General features: G+C 45.9%; 2 protein-coding genes across 6 annotated transcripts in view; both read right to left on the bottom strand.

Moving 5' to 3' along the window:
* LOC135897060 (multidrug resistance protein mrp-7-like) overlaps nucleotides 1-22,406 on the bottom strand; it is a 139,331-nt gene extending 116,925 nt beyond the window's left edge. For 2 of the 5 annotated variants that reach the window (XM_070538590.1, XM_070538594.1), the window contains exons 1-2: nucleotides 22,242-22,396; nucleotides 18,773-18,921 (exon numbers count right to left, since the gene is read on the bottom strand). In XM_070538590.1, the coding sequence (XP_070394691.1) occupies nucleotides 18,773-18,910 (138 nt within the window). In that variant the 5' untranslated portion in view covers nucleotides 18,911-18,921; nucleotides 22,242-22,396. Of the gene's footprint in view, nucleotides 1-18,772; nucleotides 18,922-21,900; nucleotides 22,197-22,241 lie in introns of all 5 variants that reach the window. The other 3 variants (XM_070538591.1, XM_070538592.1, XM_070538593.1) reach the window with 3 other exon arrangements.
* LOC139060543 (uncharacterized) lies at nucleotides 1,028-3,297 on the bottom strand. Its single transcript, XM_070539705.1, has 2 exons — nucleotides 2,496-3,297; nucleotides 1,028-1,677 (listed from the first exon to the last, which is right to left on the bottom strand). Exons 1-2 carry the CDS (start codon nucleotides 3,158-3,160, stop codon nucleotides 1,098-1,100), a joined length of 1,245 nt encoding a protein of 414 aa, XP_070395806.1. The 5' UTR covers nucleotides 3,161-3,297; the 3' UTR covers nucleotides 1,028-1,097.
* Nucleotides 22,407-22,615: the final 209 nt, after the last annotated feature.

Here is a 22,615-nt window from a genome sequence, read left to right as displayed (position 1 = left end):
GTTTTAGAAAACATGAACGAGAGCTAACAACTGGTTCTTCGCCACCGACGTGGCCGTACTTCAATGAAATCAAGAGATTTATTGGTTGTTTACCCATAAATGACTCATCACTCATGGAGGAGAGCTGCTGCAACAGCAGCAGTGACACTGTCGAAAAGGTATGCAATGAATAAAGCACCATTGCGCAACTTCCCTGCAATCAGTAAATGCTCATGCATTTACTTATGTAAATGCATGAGCATTTACGCTTATGTTTTACCACAATTTCACTCACAGAAGTTCACATTTCTTTTGAGAGACTTGTGAAACTTTGTCTCCTCGATTTGGCCGTGCTTTCTTCACAAGTGAAGTCGCTTCCTGCACTGCCAAATTGAAGAGACCTTTGCTTTGCATGATAAAGGTGGTTTTGTTACTTTAAGCTTTTTTTTTGAAGGATGCCCCTAGATTCCCAGAAAGGCTGTCGTGTTTGGTGCAATATTGTACTGCATCATAAAAAATTCTATCCCCATTTGTGCAGTTCATTTCTTCAATGTAATTATCAACAGGTGTGATTGTGGCTATAACGAAGCGGCGGTGCCTGTTACACTTAGGAGGCTGCTATGCGCTGCCTCTAGTGAAATATTTTGCTTGCAATCTGTGTAGCAGTTTTTTCTTAAATGTTTACAGCTGATCTCTGACATGGAGAGCGGTCACACATCAGACATGACCGACGACAGTGAAGGCACATCGGCGCCAGGAACACCGGCAGAAGAGCCACCACCACCTTCACCCACCGTGCAGTCTGCTCTGAGCCCTGAAGCGAGCACAGGAACGCGCATAACGAGGAAGCGACGGCGGACCGTGACAGCAGCGACGGAAATTCAAGGTGCCATACTTGCCGAACAGAGAATGCTGCGAGAGCAGCTTGAACGGGCACAATAAACTGAATTCGAGCTGCGAAGCAAACACCTGCAGCTGCAAGAAAAGCTCGTGAATGCAGTTGTTGGTTTTTTAAATAAAACTTGAGACAGAAAAATGGTCACTTTGTTTTATTCACGAGTGTGAGCACAAATCACTTGCATGTTGGGGCCCAATTTTTAGAAGTGAGCTACCAAGGTCTACACCCTCTGTCTGAAGTAGTCCACGAGTGCAGAACGCACACTGGCTGCATTTCCAATTTCAGAATCGCTACTACGCACTGGTTGGGGCAGTTGGTTGTTAGTCTGTTGCACTTCCTGGAGCCACTGAAACTGAACTGCATCATTGAAATGCTCACAAATGTTGTTGAGCACGCAGCATGCGCGAATCACCAGGCGGGCATTGTCAACATCACATTCCATTCTCTTCGACGTGAAGCGAAATCTTGCTTTAAGTCTCCCAAAAGCGTTTTCTACTATACGTCTCGCTCGGCTGATGTGGTAATTGAATGTTCTCTGGTCTTCACTCAGTGGACCGTTGTGTCCAAATGGCTTAATGAGATTTGGTGTTAGTGGGAATGCTTGGTCGCACAATATCAGAGGTGGGACGGCAACTCCTCCAATTGCTGCCACCGGAGCCTTAAAAAGGGGACTTGCAACCATCTGGGAGAGGCTCGACATTCGGTAAACATGAGAGTCGTGGCTTCTTCCAGGGGCACCCACGTTTATATACCTGAAACGGTACTTGTGGTCCACAAGAGCCAGAAGAATAATGCTGTGCCTGCAAAAATGAACATATACACAATAGTCGAGTCAATAAGAACATTTTATTTAATAGCAGTTGCAATTTTGATGTTAATAGATTAAGAACAATTCATGAATGCGTTGACAAGACGTTGGGATGGAAAACTGGACATGTTGGTTTGGCATATTGTGAGGTGAAAGGCACTAGACAATACACATAATATATCTCTTGTTTGTGTCTATGCTCCTTTCACCTCAGAACATTGACATCGGCCTCATATTCAAGTAATTTCCTAACATTAGCCCTATATGTACAATCTCCTAAAGCTCTCCTGATCATATCTTCACTGTGTATCACGCCAAGTAAATAAATTTGAGGCTATGTTCGTCTTGGTTGCCACGACGCTTCGTAGCATTTGACGGCTCCTGCAAGCTACCACTGCCAATTTTTCAATGGAAATTTTCTGTCGTGATAATGCGTTTAGCTGCTTCAAGGCCTCGAAAGTGAATTGCAACATACTTCTCGTTCTCGTATACTATAGTTACGTAAACACTTATTAAACTTATTTTCTCGGTAGGCTTTGTTTTTGGTAAGCTTGTAGCGAGGATTTTCTTTTGCATCGCTGTAATTGCAAAAAATACGCGCGGTTGTACATCCTAGGAAAACAAGTTCCCGGCCTCCATTTGTGAGGACAATTACGGTTGTTATTCAAGCTAAATGCGGTGCTGTTCAAATGCGCTTCTAATTTGTAACCCGTCCATGCTAAAAGGCACATTGAGCGTATTTGTAAGGTGCATCGAGTACAATGTCTTAGGCACGAAGGTTAATTACTCAAACAGGCGAAATCAACTTACCATCCCTTATAGTTATAATAGTCAGTGGCATGTTCTTCTGGCGGCGATACGGGAAAGTGGCAGCCGTCGAGGGCTCCTACGGCTTGGGGAAAGTCACAGACGGCCATGAATTCGCGAATGTGTTCGTCCATGTCCGCTGGACGCAGCATCTTGAGCCAGTCCTTTTCCAAGACGGAAATGACGGCTTCGCAAAACTCTCGATAAATGCCATTCACCGTTGATCGTCCGACGCCAAAGACAGTGGCCACGACTCGGTCCTCTGCCACGGAGCACAGTTTGAATAAGCCGATGGCCACCACTTTTTCCACCGCAATGTACTCGCGCATATTCGTTGTAACCCTCTCCAGCGAAGGACGCAGACAGTCCACAAGATAACGGAAGGTGGCTGGGCTCACTCGAAAACTTTGCTTAAAGTGGCCGTCACCAAGGCAGGGCACTGTGTCTTCAAACCATCGTTCGTTGCGCACGTAGGTCCACCTTTCACGGTTGGCGGCTCGAAGGGACAGTGCCGAAGCTGTCAACATGAAGCTGTTCATGATGAGGCGACGTTTGATGGTTTCCACTTTCGCCTTTGCGGCGTTTATCTCATCTTCAAGGGATCCGAGAGCGACAAGCATCAGAGCGATCTCAACTCTTGCTTCGTCGCTAGCGCTTCGCTGAGCCATGTTGCAACTGCGCAGTTCTGTCACGCGATCACAGTTGTTGGAATAAGATATTGAATAAAACGCGTTACGCCCGCGTGCACGAAGTAAGGGACGACAAAGACGTGAAAAAGGACGACAGAAACGTGGGCATCACCAGAACGAACAGCACGCACAGAAAAAACACCGGCTGCACATAGTTGCTTGACCAAGTTAAATGGCTGCTAACAACGCAAAAACACGAATAAAATAAACGACTATAAGCATTATTAGCCATCAACAATGAAAAAAATATATTTTTAGGTTCTACAGTAGCTAAATGTAATTAAATACGCAGCTTTTTAAGAATGTTTTCTCTCTTGCGGCTTTAACAGCCAGCGCTATTTTTCTTGCGGCGTTCATCTGAGGAACTACCTAAAGAAGTTCAAGGCGGTGCCGTGTGTCATCGGCGCAACTCCTTTCTGCAAAGGGTCCTTCAGAGTAGCAAAAGGGGTTTACTGGAAAGGACTTTAGTTTTGCCCGTGTGTCAGGGGTATAAGCCGCGCACGGCTACGCGCGGGAGGGTCCAACCCTGGTGTGCTCGGGTACGTGGTGGCGCAACACACCAAACGCCTGCTGACGCAGACGCCCCTGCGGGGATTTAGCAAGCTTTGGCCACATCTAATATTTCATTTTAATAATAGTACTTTTCCTCATCTTCTTATGTTGCAAATTGCTCTTCTTCTTGTGGTGCAGTGGCACGCTTGTGTGTCTTTCGCTTTCGTTGTGTCAGGTGCTCTTTGTGTAGTATCGCAGAAAAGTACGGAATTTTTCTGCGTTTCTTTTTTTTCGTTCCTTCGTAGCGTGACTGCGTACGCACAAGACTGCTTCCTTTGGTCCCTTTGCTAGACTGAACGGAATGTGATGCGTCCTTTCTTCCCGCTCTTTTATTGTCACTTCCAATGACTACCTAGCTTGTGGTACCCAACTGATTAATAGTTACAAGAATTCAGTTCACCTGACATCACGACCGCATTTGTACATCAAGTTAACGAAGTGGAAAAGCCTGCGGAATGTTTGTTGTCACTGCTTCCAATACCGCAATAAATAAATAAATAAATAAATAAATAAATAAATAAATAAATACTTGAACCAACTTTGTTTTCAAGTACCACGAAGTGCAGGAGCCGAAAGCCTTGGGCATTAGCTTAACAATACAAGGTTAACGATCGCAAAGCTAGTCTCCTTTGAACAACCAACAAATGCATTTAAACCGAGTGACGTAGGCAAAACCATATGTTCGGCTCAGAACTCGTTACATGCGCCAACTGTCACGTGTCATGCAGAAAGCGGAATTCTGTGTCATTAGCACGCGAAATTGCAGCTGGCCTCGGTAGTTTCTTTCTTTTTTCCGGAGCTTTAGCTTCGGGCGCAAAAAGCTCACATATTCCTCGTGTAACCTATCGCACAACTTCTTTTTTTCGTTTTTTCGCCCTCGACGCATGTATTCGAGCAGGCATCGTAGCTCCACATCACTCAATGTGTTCTCTACTCGAAGACCGTCTTTCAAGGCGTGGTCACCTCGCCCTTCAGTTTTTGCTTGTGCAGTACAGGACTTGAACGTCCTTTCCTGCATATTCTGATTGCTAGAGAGACGTTAGAGCTGGGCTTAACAACATACATACCCGCGTGCCACAAACTGCCTACGAGCAAGCGCACACATAGCACCCGCGGCTGAGTACAGATTTCTATGGCCTGCTGGTTCTGTGATCAGTGCCTGACCATATTTTGACAACAAGAACGACAATGTTTTTGACAATTTTATCGCCCATATTCAAGTACACGAGCAGAATCGTTTGGTACAGTATACTGACACCGTGCAATTCACTCGCTGACGGGAAAAATAGTGACTATCCGTCTCGCGACCTTTTATTGGTCATGTCGGGTGCGTGCGACCCCTCTGTGCTTTATCTCCTTGACATGCAATGTTCGCCCGAGTTAAAAGGCGTGCACAAGAAGTGGACCCTCATTTCATCTTATAAAAACGTAGATAAGAACAACTGCGGAATAACAGCTAACAGTGCATTGAAACTGGTGTCTCTCTTCGGAAGCACCTACACCTGTGAGAATGTTTCTCCTTTTATGACGCTAAACAAGAGCCACCCATGGTCTTTAATTACCAGCGTTTCATGACGCGTTACCAGCGTTCCAAAACGGGCGTAGCACGGAAAGCGCGTTGACAGCGAACATATAGACTACATTTAAGTAAGCAAAACAAGCAACTTCTCTTACAATGGTGCGGCCCGTGTGGCTGCCACAGAAGTTCATTTTGACCCTCGGTGGTTTCGAGTTGCACAGCCCTGCAATATGCAACCAGCTCATGTTGGCCACAGCGTCTATTTCGGGCGGTTGCTTGGGCTAGTTGGTAATTCATGATCAAAAATATCGTACAGCGCGAAGGACAAGGACAGCGATAGACGACATACACAGCGTTGTGTATGTCGTCTATCGCTGTCCTTGTCCTTCGCGCTGTACGTTATTTTTGTCTATTGCGGCTTTAGCGAGAACTAATCTCAACCGACGCTGTTTTGCTGCATTCTGAGCATGCCCAAGCTTTTCTACTTCGTCTTCCTGGCACGAGATTTGCGCCAACCTTGGTCTCACGCTCCGTGTAATCGGCTTAACAGCGTAGCCGGGGCAGCTTTCTGACTTTCGTAGCAGCATGAGCGTTGCGCGCACAAGAACTAGGTTTCCTGATGTGTAGCTATGGGTAGACCCCACCACAATGCACGCAGTGGTCTCAGCGGAACTGATGGAGCGCTACAAGCTACACGGGACGACGATAGTCCTCATGACGCCAGCGTTGTAAGACGCCCGGAAGTTTCCAGGGGTCTGTTTCTGCTGCGTAGAAGCAGTTACCTCACGTGCTGTGTTGCGCGAACATGTCAGGCCCACGTATTCTCATAGCATTGTCTGGACTATTGCTTCAGCGTGGCTTTGAACCTTGCTATCACTTGCGGTGCTTCGATCTCCGGGCGGAACCTACAATATCCTGTTTTTTTCTTGTTTTTTTTACGACTATCGGCGAACTTTCACACCTACTCACACAGGCTCACCAAGACGCACAGTCACTTGTTCACGTTTTAACATTCAAGGCACTCATTGGTGAATATTCCAACCAAAGGCTAATGGCTGGTGTACATCGTTTGCATGTACAAATGCCCGGAGTTGAAGGAACTGTCATGCGCCGCCACGTAGATGAAGAACGAGCAATATTACGTCTTTTATACAAGCCGCTACTAAGGCTCAAAGCAATGCACTAAAGTTCGGAACGTCCATCTCGATCTGTCTTTCCGTGGAGCACGCTATAAAGACAAATGTACCGCAATGACATACATCAAGCACTTAAGTAAACGAAAACAATCAGGTGTAAGCAGTACTAAGCCAAAAACTATAACCAGATGTTCCTTCAATGCAATTGGCAAATAAAGAAAGAAACAATGAAGAGAAAAATGCAGTTCTCATAGTTTAATATATATACCACTAGTGTACAGTGGCGTAGCCAGAAATATTGTTTGGGGGGGGGGGTCGCACGTTGCAGTTTGGCCGCCTCCTTAAGAGGAATCTTTAGCTCCGGTGCTCCCGTCTAAATACATGTAGAAGGTGAATTCGTTTTTCTTGGCAACCACTGCACACCATTTCTAGAGGTCTGTTGCATTAAAAAAAAAACTTAAATACTACTGAGTTCTGGTATCGAATATTTCATTTAGGTTGTCAATTCCTTATTAAAAATTGGCAAAATTCGCAAATTTTCAGTAAACGAAATTATCATGTTTAATACTCTAACTTAACAATGAAAAATAATATCACAATACTGGGAATCGCATCTAACAGTGCATCTACAGCACACAAAATTGATATGTTACTAATGAATCTCAAACAATTTAATATTATCTAAATACGGCTTTTACAGAACCCTTGTAAATCATGTAACCAATTCACGTAAGATGCCAACTGACATACCAAGTTTGGCCGCTTTGACTCATATAACAGATGCCGTTTGAAGAATCGCGATATCTGTTCTTGATGCAGAGCTATTAGTTTGTAAACGTAATAATCTATTAGTTTGTTCCTCCTATTTTTTTCGCACTTTCATATTTTTCAAAATATTTTAAACAAAATTCAGGCCCGAAATCGAAATTCCTCTTTCAACAGATACTAGATTTCAACTTTCTCTTTCAAATGCAACAAATTTACTTAAAAGCGATCCAGGAGTTATCTCAGAAAAGGGTTTCTGCGTTTTTGCAGAAAAGCGTTTCCGCGTCGGGGTTGGGCCCGTGCTAAAGCTTCCTCTTAAACAATTTGTCGAGGAATCAAATACATGAATAATAACTGCATTGCCATTGCCAAATATGCTACAAACGAATTCTTGAACGCTGCCCACTGTCAAAACAAGTAATATATGTATTTGTTCATAGAAATATGTACTCGTATGTGTCAGAAATTGGGCCCAAAATAACTTATATCAATGCTTCGTTGTTTTTATCTATTTAATAATAAAGAAAACATCACACAATCTTTCGAGCTGCATCAGTTCAAAACCAGCAAAGCAGTTCATGCCACTGATATTAAAAATGTAAAGGCCATGAAATGAACAAGTTGAGGACAAATATGTTAATGAAACTTCGTCATTCAAGAACCTTGTTTACATTTTTGTACATATGCAACGGCCAGTGAAAAATATCAATGACCCTGTCATTTTTTCCAATGTATTACACAGGAGCAGCTGTCAGCTGTCGTGTATCGTGAGTAATTGCACAGAAAGTATTGTCCCAACAGAGAGCACCTAATAAAGCAGTTCTTCAAGATATACGAGGGTGAGTCAAATGAACGTGAGCCAATTCGAGCCTATGACAAACGGTGCACTTCATTTAAAAGTAGTCTCCATGAGCATTGAGACATTTGTCCCATTGACTAACGAGTCGGGTGATTCACGTCTCATACAACTCCTTGGGTTGCTGCTTCAAAAAATCTGCAAGTGACTGTTTCACGTCATCGTCCGACACGAATCTGTTTCCCTTGAGCTGTTTGTTCATTTGTCCTAAAATGTGGAAGAAGCAAGGCGACAGGTCTAAGCTGTATGGCGGATGTTGCAGCGTTTTCCACTTGAACTTTGCCAGTTTCGTATTTACCACATCAGCGACGTGGGGACGGGCATTGTCGTGGAACACTTAAAAAATAAATTATGGGGTTTTACGTGCCAAAACCGCTTCCTTATTATGAGGCACGCCGTAGTGGAGGACTCCAGAAATTTGGCTACCTGGACTTCTTTAACGTGCACCTAAATCAATATACACGGGTGTTTTCGCATGTCGCCGCCATTGAAATGCGGCCGCCATGGCCGGGATTCGATTCCGCGACCTCGTGCTCAGCAGCCCAACACCATAGCCAGGTCGTGAAGCAAGTTGACCCCATTTGTCAATTTTCCATGTCGTTTGTTCTTGATTGCGACACGCAGCCGATCCAGCGTTTCACAATATAGGAAACGATTGATAGTCTCTCCGGCTTTAGCAAATTCTATCAGTAATGGCCCCTGACGATCGAAAAAAAAAAAGTCCACAACACCTTTCTGGAGAAAATGACGGCCTTTGCTTTCTTTGGGGGTGGAGAATTCGAATGTTTCCACGGTAAGCTTTGCCGTCACGTTTCAGCCTCGTAGTAGTGGCACTATGGTTCGTCCCCGATCACAATTGCAGACAAGAAGTCGTCACCCTCATTGCGATATCGGATCAGATGAGTCAAGGGAGCGCAGAACCTTTTTCTGGTGGGGGTTCAAAATCTTGGGCATTGATTGTGCACCCAAGAGCCGATAACCGAGATGTTCATGAATTATGGTGTGAACCGAACCGCGACTGAAACTCACACACTCTGCCAATTCATCGATGCTCTTCCTCTGTTCTTGTCTCACCAGCTCATCAACCTTCGTAATTATGTTGGAGGTGATTGCACGGTGGCGTTGGCTCGGTCTCGGATCGTATTTACAACTTTCATGTGTTTCTTTGAACCGTTTGTTCCACCGCTTTACTGTGACCAATGAAATGCAATGTTCAACGTACACGGCAGCCATACGGCAACTAATTTCTTTTTGGGAAACACCTTCAGCTGTCAAAAACCTCACGGCATTCCGCTGCTCAACTTCTGAAGTGTTCATTATGTCACGCAACCATGTTCAATCCAGTGCATGAGAGTATTAGAGAACATTTACTCTCACACCTGCGTGTCACTTTTGTAAATGGGAGATGCCTGTGTGCTACCCGCATGCCTCGCAGATAATGAACACAACCATTATTGCTCGGGGTGGGTAGGCTTACTTTCGTTTAACTCGCCCTCATTCATTAGAAATGCGAAGATACAGTGAAATATACAAATGATTGATAAAGGGCAAAAAAGTGTCTCTGCAAAGAAAGTTCACTGGACGTATACACAAAACCTCGCAACAAGGTATTTAAATATACCTATCAGTCTCCAATAAATCTAAGTATCTAACGAAAAGTCACCTTACATAATGCGTCAAACAAGGCAAATAAACTTGTTGCTCAATCACAGATTCACATAATGCTATACCCCGCCCCTATTCCATTCCCTCCCCCCGATCTATCGCGCGTGACGGAAGGTGGCGCGCTTGTTACCCGCTTTTCTCCTTTGCGCACACAAGACTGAACCACCATCGTCGGCTCACCTATTCTTGCCCCCCCCCCCACCTACTCGTTCACTCGCACAAACAGCATGCGGCGCGCGGTCACGACGTTATCGCACTTATTCTTCATACGAAACATGAATGCGCCTGGGATGTTCATATAAGTGATATACGAATAATATAATAATAGTATCCGGCACCTGAAGCGTGCCGTGGCCGATTAGTTTCCGCAAAAGAAGAAGTAGCAAAATGTCACCATACAACAATTCACTGCGCCGCAACCATGCCCTTTTTTTTATTCCTTTTCGGGGCGGAGGCACCGAAATGAAAAAAAAAAACGCAAAGGAGAGTATGTTGGCCACAATCCAATGCCTACTTTGGGCACCTAATGTGGCTACCGAATGAATATCGAAGAAAACGTGAGACGCCTGGTCCACCGAGAACTCTAGGCATAGTGCTCGGTGGACCAGGCGAGACTTTCCGGAGGCGTTGCGTTCAAGCAAACGCGGTGCAATCCATCGAGCCTTTGCAGTGATGGCGGTGAGCGATCATTATTTCATTTTCTCGTCTGCTAGCCAGAAGGCGTCCAAAACTCTGGCAGGCGAAAATCCACTTTGCCAGAGAAAACCAAACGCGTACCGAAGTGCGCCGCGTGGTGGTCGGGGCAACACGAGAAAAACGCATGCGCTCTGGCTGGCTCGCGCGAATAAAAAATAGCGAGAATAAAAAAAAAATCAAGAGGGTCAATGTGTCCTCACGAATAAAAGTCAAAGTAGAAAAAATAAATAAGAACGTAGTTACCCTGGCTGGCTTTAGTGCCTTGACATGGATGCTTTGGCGTAGATTAAAAAAAATGTTGATATTTTTTCACGCGACGTGACGGCACAAATGAACCACCACAACGCTTCGTCTCATCTGATCTCGCTGCGTGTTTTGTGAACTTGTCTAATAGTGTGTTGTTTTGGCTTGTCTCGTTGTATGTTGCGATCAAAGACTTTAGAAAAGTCTATGTACTTCCGCATTTGAATATCAGAAGCACAACTTTGGAAATGTCAACGCATGTTTCGCATCAATAGTTTATGCGAATTTTATGCGCATAAAGTTTCGGAATTGAAATTCATGCGCTCCGTAGATTCCGCGGCGAGCCCGTTCGCCATCAAAATGCCCTCGAAACTTTGTGCTCGGATGGGGCTGCTTGCATTCTGTGATTCCCGTTGCATGGGCGTTGCCGCGAAATCCAGCCCGAGTTCGCAATGTTTGCGGTGAAATGTCTTTTCAAGCGTGAAAATGACATTCTAGGCAAAATCCCGAATGATTTCCGGCGCAGGGGGTTGCTTTGGTTGACGGTGTATGGGCAGCACGAAAAAATTAGGGGGCGGGTGGCTGAAGCCCCAGTTAGTTTTGCTGTACTGAATCTCACTGGAACAACTCTGTGGCACTTTCTCTGACCCCCCATATTATTATAACTAATTTCGTTACTTTTTGCGGTACTTTTGAAACTCGGTGGCAACACCCAGTATTGTGACGCAGTTCGCGAAAAGCAGCTCGGCGTGATGTGGTGATGCAGTTAGTTTCGCGTGTACTGAAGCTTACTGGAAAAGGTTTGTGACGATGTTTAGGCGCCACAACAGCGTATACTTTCTTTCGGCACTCACGCTTGTCGAAAACGCGATGAGCGATTGCCAAGAGCGGTAACACGGGAATGGAGTGCTCGCGCCAGCAGAATACTCAAAAGGTAACGCCGAGGAGCTCAATAACCGGTAACTTGGCAGTCGAAAATTCTGTCTTCAGAGCGACTGAGAACAGTCTTGGCACCCACGGATTTCTCATGAGTGCTAGTAGAAGGCCTCCTTGCGAGCGTCTGGCGGGGCACCTTTGCTGTGGCCACATCCGTGTGTGTGGCGTACCATCATGTGGGCTGAGGCCAAGTTGTGTCGAAAACAAGCAGTCATCTATGTCCTTGTACTTTTATAGAGCGGGAAATAATGCTTGGGAATTGAGGAATGCTTGGTAATTGGATGTTTCCCTCATATTTTATGTATCGTATTGTGTGGGATGAATCGGGTATTTTCTGCGCCATGTATGTAAAAACGAATTGCTTTTGTTTGTAATGTCGCCCATTCACCGTGTTCGCATGTTTCGCCTCTATGCGCAATTTTGATGATGATGATGTGTGGTGTTTTGTGGCGCAAGGGCCAAGTTTGGCCAAAGAGCGCCATGACACGTGGTAATGTTGACGATGTATTATGGAAGATGTGACTTGGCTGTAAAGTGGCCTAAAAATATTCGCTGTAAAGTACGTAAATCTACGTACTATAAAATTATGGCGATGACTAATGACGAATACTATGAACATTAAAATCCATCGTACAAGAATGATGCAAAATATAAAATGTATAAGATGGTAAAATTACTTGGAGCACTGCTGCCTCGCCAGAGCCCTTGAAAACAAGGGTCTAGAGGCATGTGCTATACCAAGGAGCTATCACAGCGGCGTCCTCTGAAGATAGGACCCGCTATGAACATGTAGGGCTAAAAACATGCAAGACAACATCTTTCAGAAAACTTAGGACTGCGTAGGTGTCAAATAAAGGTTCTTGGCCGAGTAACATAACAGGATGAAGGGGGATGCGCTGCCGGTAGGCTAAGGGAATATGTTTCTTTCTTTCATATTCGGCTTCCCGACACTCCAGGAGGACGTGGAGGACGGTCAGCCTCTCCCCGCATCTACCGCAGGTTAGAGGATCATTTTCAGTGAGTAAATAGTTATGCGTGTCAAATGTGTGTCCTATTCTCAGACGACAGAATAGGACATCTGTTCGGCGTGATTTTGTTACAGAGGGCCAGAATCCTAACTGTGGCTTTATCACGTGGAGCTTATTATTTGTTTCCGCGTCCCATAGGCGTTGCCAGTGGTTGCGTAGTTTCCTCCGTAAGAAGGGCTTCAGATCTGTGACAGGAACTGCAGCGGTGGGATTAGCAGAATGCCATGCAACTGACGTGGCCATCTGGTTCGCCAGAACATTACCTTCGATGGCCCTATGACCTGGCACCCAGCATATAATCACATACTGGTTAGATACATATGCTTCACATAAGACGGAATAGTGTTCAATTATAACAGGATTTTTGTGCTTGCATAACGATATCAAAGCCTTCACAACACTTAGGGAGTCCGTATATATAACTGATTTTTTGAGTTTTGATTTCCTTATATGCTTCACGGTCGACAATATTGCGTAGGCCTCAGCCGTGAAGATACTAGTTTCCGGATGCAGTACGTCGGATTCCGAGAAGGATGGCCCGACGGCTGCATAGGACACCCCGTCATGTGACTTCGTTGCGTCTGTGTAGAACTCCGTGCAGGAGTGTTTGTGCTGGAGTTCCCGGAAATGCATTTGGATTTCAATGTCTGAAGCGTGTTTTATAACCTGTATGAAAGATATATCGCATTGTATGAACTGCCACTCCCAAGGAGGAAGTAGCTTGGCAGGATGCATTAGGGGGAGCTCGAGGAGTGGGACATGCATTTGATCACTAAGCTCCCTCACACGCAGCGAGAAAGGCTGTCTTACGGAGGGACGATTGCGAAAGAGTGTAGCATATGTCATGTCATTAATGGTATTAAAACAGGGATGTAGTGGATTTGAGTGGACTTTCAGAAAATATGTTTGGCTAATGTATGTTCTCTGCAGATGAAGTGACCACTCATTTGATTCTACATATAAACTTTGTATGGGACTCGTTCTGAAAGCGCCTGTGGCCAGTCGGATTCCTAGATGGTGGACCGGATCTAGCATCTTTAGCGCGCTCGGGGCTGCAGAATGATAGATCACGGCACCATAGTCTAGTCGTGATCGAATGAGGCTCTTATAGATATTCATTAGACACTTCCTGTCACTACCCCACGTAGTCTGGGATAGAAGTTTCATTAGATTCATTGTTTTCAGACATTTTTGTTTAAGATATTTAATGTGGGGGACGAAAAGGAGTCTGTAGTCAAGTATGACACCCAGAAATTTGTGTTCTTTGTTTACAGGTATCTGTTGTCCACGCAGTTCTATGCAAGGATCTGGGATAAGTCCTCTCTTTCTTGTAAAAAGAACACAAGAGCTTTTGTTAGGATTGATCCTAAATCCATTCCTGTCTGCCCACGTTGACACTTTGTTCAGGCCATGCTGTACCTCTCTCTCGCAGACTGCGAGGTTACAAGATTTGAAAGCTATTTGAATGTCGTCTACGTAGACAGAGTAAAAGATGGCGGGTGGTAGTGAAGCACGAAGCGTGTTCATCTTCACGATAAAGAGGGTGCAGCTGAGCACGCCTCCTTGGGGTACACCCGTTTCTTGCGAAAAAGGACGTGAGAGTGCATTGCCGACTTTTACCCGGAAGGTACGATTTGACAGATAGCTTTTGATTATATTAAACATATTACCGTGGATGCCCATTTCTGACAGGTCTCTTAAGATTCCGTAACGCCACGTTGTGTCATACGCCTTTTCCATATCGAGAAATATCGATAGGAAGAACTGTTTATGTATAAATGCGTCCCGGATATTCCCTTCAACACGCACGAGATGATCGGTTGTGGAGCGCCCTTCTCGGAAGCCGCACTGATAAGGATCAAGCATTTTGCTCTGTTCAAGGAAATGAATGAGTCGCCGATTTATCGTTTTTTCGAACACCTTACAAATGCAGCTTGTGAGGGCTATCGGGCGGTAACTTGCCACCGAGGAAGGGTCTTTGCCTTGTTTCAAAACAGGGACTACAATGGCTTCCTTCCACGCGGTTGGAAGGTACCCTGCATTCCAGATGGTGTTGAAAAGTGTAAGTAGTGTAAGTTGCGTGTCATTGTGTAAGTTTTTGAGCATTTCATATAAGATTCTATCAGATCCTGGTGCGGAACTCTTGCATGCGCTCAAGGCCGCTTTCAACTCGGCAGCACTAAATGGGCAATTATAGGGTTCATTCTGTCGGCATTTATTGATGAGTGGCTTGCATTCTTCTATTTCTTTATATTTCAGGAATGATTGCGAATAATGGTTGGAGCTTGATACACTCTCAAAGTGCTCCCCAAGTGAGTCTGCTTGTTCAAGCAGGGTATCGCCTTGTGGGTTTACCAGGGGGAGTGAATAAGTTTGTCGTCCTCTTATCCTGTTAACCCTGTTCCAGACTTTCGATTCCTCTGTATAAGAGTTAATGCCCGATAAAAAGTTTTGCCAGCTTTCTCTTCTGGCCTGCCGGCGGGTTCGCCTGCCTTGTGATTTTACTTTTTTAAAGTTAATAAGATTCTCCGCAGTGGGGGAGGCGCGTAGCAACCCCCACGCTTTGTTCTAATTTTTACGTGCAATCCTACAATCGTCGTTCCACCACGTGACACGCCGTTTGCAGGACAGACCATTTACTTGTGATATACATTTAGATGCGGCATCTATTATGAAGGCTGTAAAATATTCGACAGTGGCGTCAATTTCTAGCGAGGACATGTCATCCCACGAAATACAAGATAGAGTTCGAAATTTTTCCCAGTCGGCAGTGTCAATTTTCCACCTAGGAGCCTGTGGTGGATATTCCTTTTCTTCGGGTGTTCTAAGCAGTATTGGGAAGTGGTCGCTTCCGTAAGGGTTGTTGTTAACTTGCCATTCGAGTTCAGACAGTAGTGACGGGGAGACTAGGCTAAGATCTATTGAAGAAAATGTTCTGTTTGCAAGAGAATAGTATGTCGCTTCCTTCTTATTCAGTAGACAAGCACTAGAAGAGAAAAGGAACTGTTCAACAAGACGTCCTCGCGCATCTATTCGAGGGTCGCCCCACAGGTAGTTGTGTGCATTGAAGTCGCCAAGAACCAGATAAGGTTCTGGCAATTCATCTATAAAGGACTGAAATTCATGTTTAGTTAATTTGTAATGGGGGGGTATATAAAGCGAGCAAATAGTGATGAGTTTGTTTAGCAGAACAGCTCGCACCGCCACTGCCTGAAGGGGCGTACGTAGCTGTAAAGATTGACATGCTATACTTTTATGAGTGAGAATCGCCACACCACCCGATGATGCGACGGCATCATCGCGATCTTTGCGAAACGTAACATACGTACGGAGAAAGTTTGTGTGTTTGGATTTTAAGTGTGTTTCCTGTAAACACAGCACTTTTTGATTGTGTTTATGGATAAGTTCTTGAACATCATCAAGATTCCTAAGTAGACCTCTGACATTCCATTGAATGATTTGTGTATCCATATTTTAAATTTAATTGGTGCTGTGTTTACGGAAACGGAAGGGATGTCTTAGATTACAGAGGCCTTTCGAGGCCCTGTAACCGGGGTTTTGCTCTTTTTGAAGCGTTCGAGGGAACCTCGCCGCTCCTTAGGCGCCTGGGGCGCCTTGGCGATAGGTGTGGTGTCCATTGCCTCTTGTGAGGCGCCGGACACGTGCTCTTGTGAGCGAGAAGTTACCAGGGAAGGGCCCGCCTTGGAGGGCAAGACCCCTGCGCCCACCAGCCCGGAGGTCGATGGGGTTCCCTGGGGGATTTGGCTGCGCCGGCCATTGCCAGCACTGGAAGGGACCTGGGAGGTTGAGGCAGCATCGGCTGCGCCCACCTCCGGGGTCGATGGCCCCTTTTCCTCGGTTGGAGGAGCAGCGCCAGCTGCAACCACCGTGGGGGCAGATGGCGTAACTGCCGACTCACTGCGTGTGGGTCGGACAGTCGCCGGAGGCCGTTGTGACGCTGCCCCCTGACGCGCCACTTCGGCAAAGCTTTTCTTTGGCAGGTATGCTACCCGCCTGCGTGCCTCTTTGAACGTTATATTTTCCTTAACTTTAACTGTTACAATTTCCTTTTCTTTTTTCCAAGAGGGGCACGACCGCGAGTACGCGGCGTGATCCCCGTCACAATTTACACAGTGGAGAGCGTTCTCACAAGCTTCAGAGGTGTGTTCTTGATTACTACATTTGGCACAAGTTTGGCGGCCTCGGCAGCTCTGCGAGCTGTGGCCAAAGCCCTGGCATTTGAAGCAACGGAGTGGGTTGGGCACGTACGGCCTAACACGGAGCTTGATGTACCCGGCCTCGATTGACTCGGGCAGGACACTTGAACAAAATGTGATTATTAGGTGCTTGGTCTGGATCTCTTTGCCATCTCGCCTTATCTTAATTCTTCTGACATTGATAACATTTTGCTCACTGAAGCCCTCCAGGAGTTCCGCTTCAGTCAGTTCAAGCAGATCGTCATCCGACACAACACCGCGGGTGGTGTTCAATGTACGGTGCGGGGTTACTGTTATGTGGGTCTCCCCAAATGACACTAGTTTCGGTAGTTTTTGATATTGTTTCAAATCGCGGAGCTCCAAGAGGAGGTCACCGCTTGCCATCCTGGACAGCTTGTAACCTGGACCAAAAACATCAGTCAAGGACTTTGACACAAGGAATGGTGAAATGTTTCGCACTGCTCTGTTTGGCTTTTCGGAGTGAATAACATGGAACCGGGGAAAATTCTGGATTTGGTGTCCAAAAAACTGAAATACATCTTCGGTGCGCCCTCGTTTCTGAGGGCGATCGGGAAGTTTGGGGAAAGAAGTTTCCATGAAAATATATAAAAATTCGGCAACAGCGCCGACCGCCCACCACGGAGCCCAACGAGGGGACGTGGCAGAGCTTGGATGCAACTCTGCACGACGCCAGTCGTACGCCGCCACTATAACCAAATATGGTGTACCCAAGGTTGGATAGCCACACAGGGTTAACGCTTGCCGCCAAGAAGAAGGAAGTAAATAGAAGAGAGAAGGAGACAGGAAAGGTGGAAAGTAAGGGAAAGACGAAGGTTGTAGGAAGAGAGAGACAGGAAAAGGCGACTGCCGATTTCCCCCGGGTGGGTCAGTCCGGGGGTGCCGTCTACGTGAAGCAGAGGCCAAAGAGTTGTGTTGCCTCCGCCGGGGGGCCTTAAAGGTCCGAACACCCGGCATCGGCTCAACCCCCAGGATCCCCCTTTCCCCGGACACGGCTAAGCCACACACGGCTACACGCGGGAGGGTCCAACCCCCATGTGCTCGGGTACGTGGTGTCGCAACACACCAAACGCCTGCTGACGCAGACGCCCCTGCGGGGCTATGCGCAATTTTCCTACAAAGTCTAAACAAAATGACACATGCTTGTAATTTACTTGTTTTTAGCTGGTGCCGTCCGGTGAAGCTTCTTACGCGAACTACTACAGCTTACCTGGTGCCATAACATTAGATAAACGCACCAAAAGCCCGGAAGAAGCACTTGTATGGAGCAAAATGAACACTACCGCATTTCAGAAAGTGTCTTGCACTCTTTGAAGTGCACGTCGCACAGATTCAATGGGGGCTTGTAAAGATAGGTCGCAGTCATATTTATTTTACTAAAGAAATTAAAAAATACGATACCTCGCCAAAACAGCGTGCGGTTGAGCACTACAAGCAAAAACAAATGCGGCGTAACGATTAGCAGTTATATCGTTCAAAACGTGCGCTCCGAAACCGGATGTCTGGTTCAGGTGTTGATCCCATCCGCTTGGTGCGCCACAGTTAATTCGGCCGCCGTGTTCTACGGGGTGTCCGCCTTTGTTGAACGTCTTTTTTCTATTAAGGCTGGCTTAGGCAAGCAATGAACGTGAAACCACGTGACCAAACAAGGCAGCACCCTGCATGATGAAGTTGTCCATAACGGGACATATCTTTTGTTTTAATTCGGCTCGCTTACGCGAGATAATATATTTTCCAAGCTGTACGTATGGTAAATGGTGTCGACTTTCGAAGTGCACCCTTCAGTCGGAGTGTCAAGTGGCTGTCATCACTACGTCATGACAGCAATCAACAACTAAAGAAAAAAACGCATTTCTCGAAAGATCAGTTGTGCAGTCATTTTCCCTTTTTTTGTCAACTGCCTGATTTGACAAAATAATTGCGCGCGAGCAATATTTGGGCACCATTGAATACTCCTTACCAGGTATGTGATGTCGAAGAGGCTGTATAAATTTGGTTTTCTCACGTGCGGTCTCCCTGAGTTCCACAGTTCCATTCCGGCCAAGCAAGTGCAGACGACGGTCGCCAGCTTCAGGCTTCCTAGTATATATAAATCCATCGTGTCGGCCTCTGAAATACGCAGAGAGATGTGTAAAAGGCTCTGATTTATCGCAATTACGAAAAATTACTTTCGACTATAATATTGAGGCTGACGGAGAGGTTCACCAGGGATGGTAACTTTTCTTGTGTCCTCGGAAAGGGAGCGGGGGGCGGGCAACCACTGAGCGATGACGAAGGAGAGCAAAAAGAGGCGAGTAACCAAAGGTGTGGTAGTGTCGATGTGCAGACTATACTTCCGGTGGGGGGAGGGGGGCGACGTCTATTTCTTTCCTTTTCGTCGAGATGGTCCGCCCATGGACAAATACCGTAAGTAGCTTTCCTTTCAAATGGTTATTGATATTGTCTTCTTTATGTGCCATGGCTCTAGTAATGGCTTTCTTCTTTTTTTTTTGGGGGGGGGGGGGTTGTCCCTGTCAGTAGGATTTGACTTTCATGGAAAGTAATAATCTCGTCGGCACTCTGTCATTGTTTGGTGATGGCATTGCATACTTGAGAGAAGGTCCTGACGTCGTCCTTGTTTGCGCGATTCTTTTCTTCAGATGTTTTGTTTCCCCAGTGTAAGTTACTCAGCAGACGGCAAGGGTGATCTTGTAAACGACACCTTGAGACTTCTTTCTTGACGGGCGGGCTTTGGTTTTGAAAGAAGGCTATTCAAGGTGTTTGTTGGCCTGTGGAAGACATTTAGGCCTTCTTTCTTTAATAATTGAGTAATAATATCGCTGGTACCTTAGGCGTAGGGAAAGGAGACTCATTTCTGAGCACAGGGGGAAATGAAGGGTTATACATTTTATACTTAGGTGTTTTTCTTTCCTCATTTTTCATTTTCTTTTTTGGCTGTCACCTGGTCTGCGACATGAGGTCTTTAAGTAGCCATTGTTTGTTTGTTTGTTTGTACATAAAACGTATAAATACAATATATTATCAAATGAATATCATACAGTATATTATATATACAATATTTATTCAAAAGCATAGGTGCTTTTGAGCAGGACTGGTCGTTGCGTTGACCTGAATGACAAGACTTTCTTCTGCGTTTTCTGAGTTCGTTGATGACTATTCTTCTTTGTTTCTTTCGGTCGGATTTCAATGATGTTGCTATTTGCGATATGTTTTTCGTCTTTTATAATAACTCTTTAGGCATGTTTGCGAGAATTTCTTTATTGTCGGAACGTTTTTCACATCGCTTTATGTCAGCATTGAACAATTGTTTTCGGTGAAGCCGCCTACACAGTAGTTGCGAACGTTTAATGTTTCATCCAGATAAATCATTCACTTTATTCTAAAACTGCCGCTCATGCCATTTCAGAAGCTTCTCGTGTTTTTAGCAATTGTGTTTATAGCATAGCACGAGCTCTATCTGTAGCGTGTATTCAGTGAAATGAAGCAAACGAATGCGTGTGTCTTTCTCTCGATAATGTTTTGGCGCGTTTACGCATGCCATGTTTATCATTTGCGAACAACGCGTAATAAAAGCTGAAGCGATTCTCAGGTTGGGTACAAGTTTACTTGTAATTTTCATGTTTCAAATGAGTAACAGTGTAATAACGTGTTCACGCGATGTTTATCGATAATGAACCTAACGATAAAGCCTAAGCGACAACTCCCCAAATTAACACCTTCTCATAGTTTTTGTGCGAGAGTGCATCGGGCGGACTGATCAGTGCTTTAGTGATCAGGCGCGGCAGCGCAAACTCATATCAAGTGTGGTTTTAGCAGCCTAGTGGTCCCACGTGGCAAGGAATGTGCCTTTTATCTGATGGTTACTGAAATCAAATTTATCGGGAGCGGTAAAGTTAAGACTGAGAGGGAGGTGATAGAGGTATTTCACATCAAGCGAAAGAGTGATGTTTGTGTCAACAAACCGTCTTCACCTTTTATTGACGAGAACCTCAATACCCGCGTCTTTTGAATAGCGTGCGTCGTTGATCGCTTTGCATCCGCACTCTGTTGTCACTATTTTGAGAAGCACGTTCGCCATCATCACGCCGCTGTGCTGTGCGTAGAAAGCGAATTCTCGTTCTGAATAAGCTCAGCTGGAAACTGACGACAGTCCTGCCTGTGGTATGTGTTCTGTCCAAGCCTGTCCTGCGCCGTTTATTTTCTCGAGTAAATATATATCAATAAAAAATTGAATTATGGGGTTTTACGTGCCAAAACCACTTTCTGATTATGAGGCACGCCGTAGTGTTGGACTCCGAAAATTTCGACCACTTTAACGTGCACCTAAATTCAAGTACACGGGTGTTTTCGCATTTCGCCCCCACCAAGATGCGGCCGCCGTGGCCGGGATTCGATCCCGCGACCTCGTGCTCAGCGGCCTAACACCATAGCCACTGAGCAACCACGGCGGGTCGAAAATATATACCAATGTAAAGTCTCACGTCGCTTTGATTTCATAATTAATTCCAAACAATATCCTATTCGCGCTATAGTGAAGAAAATATTACAAAGAAATTGTTGGCTATTCTGTGTTTAGATGGCGTAGGTAAGCACACCGACTGATTTTTAAAGCTCAGCAGCACGGCCTGTGTGGCCTACACATGAGCTCCTGGAAACCTCAGTAGTAAAGTACCAGCGGGCACAACCGTTTGGGAACAGCTGCTGTAGTGTTGCGGCGTTAATTTTCTGCTGCTAAGGTCGAGGCAGCGTCGTCAAATCCGGCCCAGTGCTGCGGCAACACCACGCTGTCGAAACGCCCCTGTACAACTAATTTACGTTCACGCCACCGAAACACGAGCGGTCAAAACTAAGCCGCAGTCCTTCATGCCGTAGTGCAGCTTTAAAACGTAAAGCGCCATGAGACACTACGCGCTCAATAACAAAATACACAAGCACCGATGGTCTCTGAGCGGAGTGTCGCCCCTCCGAGCGAGACCATGAAAACAGCTCAGCGCAGCGCGAAGCACAAGGTACAACGGGTAAGATTCACACGAAGCGCTTTGTGAGCCCTACATTTGCGCCGGAACAAGTTTTTTTTTTTTCATTTACCTTTTTTTTCATGACGACACACTGCTCATTCCAAGCCGTAGCGCTCCCGAATAAGGCACCGAAACTAATATGTAATTCTAAGTATTAAAGTCCCTATGTGCTACACAATGAACTGTGAGTAACGTCGTAGCCTGGGGCTCCGGGTCACTCTTTACCGTGCAACCAAAGCAGGGCGCACAAGCGTTTTATTTTTTTGCGAGTTTCGCTCCCTGTGGAAATGCCATCAATGGGGCCAGGAGTCGAACCCGGGACATCGTGCACATCAGAAGAACGCCATAGCCACTGAGCCAACGTGTCTGCGGAGCCGGCAAAGAGAAATAATTTGTAAAGATAATGCTTACTTGGACATGCGACGTGAGACGAATGAATAATTCCGCACCTGCAGGGCAAGTAACTTAGGCACGCACCAGTGTAGCTCCCTGATGGCCACGCGCGTGTCACCCGCGAGAGGGCATTTTTTTTTCGCGGGTTTGAGCGCAGCCGCCAAGTACAGCAACGTAACTGCCTATGCCAACGGTGTACACCAGCGGTGCTGTGCAGTTGCGCCGCGGTTTTCTGGAACAGGTGCGGTTCCGAGAATGCGCGCGCGCATTTGCAGGCATGTTTCTTCCTGTTTTTGCTAGGGCGCCTTGTTTTTTTTTATTTTCACAATATTTACCTGCCGGTATGAACTTTCAAATTCACCTGTTTCCCTGTGCGCGACCGTGTGATTGTG

Source organism: Dermacentor albipictus, chromosome 5 (assembly GCF_038994185.2).
Source record: "Dermacentor albipictus isolate Rhodes 1998 colony chromosome 5, USDA_Dalb.pri_finalv2, whole genome shotgun sequence".
Classification (NCBI taxonomy): Eukaryota; Metazoa; Arthropoda; class Arachnida; order Ixodida; family Ixodidae; genus Dermacentor; species Dermacentor albipictus.
Note: the sequence above shows the minus strand (reverse complement) of the source record. Positions and strands in the feature narration are given on the sequence as shown.

Bases quoted from the DNA above. Each gene is read 5' to 3' on its own strand.
- LOC139060543 (XM_070539705.1), bottom strand. From the start codon at position 3,160: ATGGCTCAGCGAAGCGCTAGCGACGAAGCAAGAGTTGAGATCGCTCTG. The intron at 1,678-2,495 runs GTAAGTTGATTT...TCATTTTTGCAG, and splicing joins TATTATAACTATAAGGGATG to GCACAGCATTATTCTTCTGG.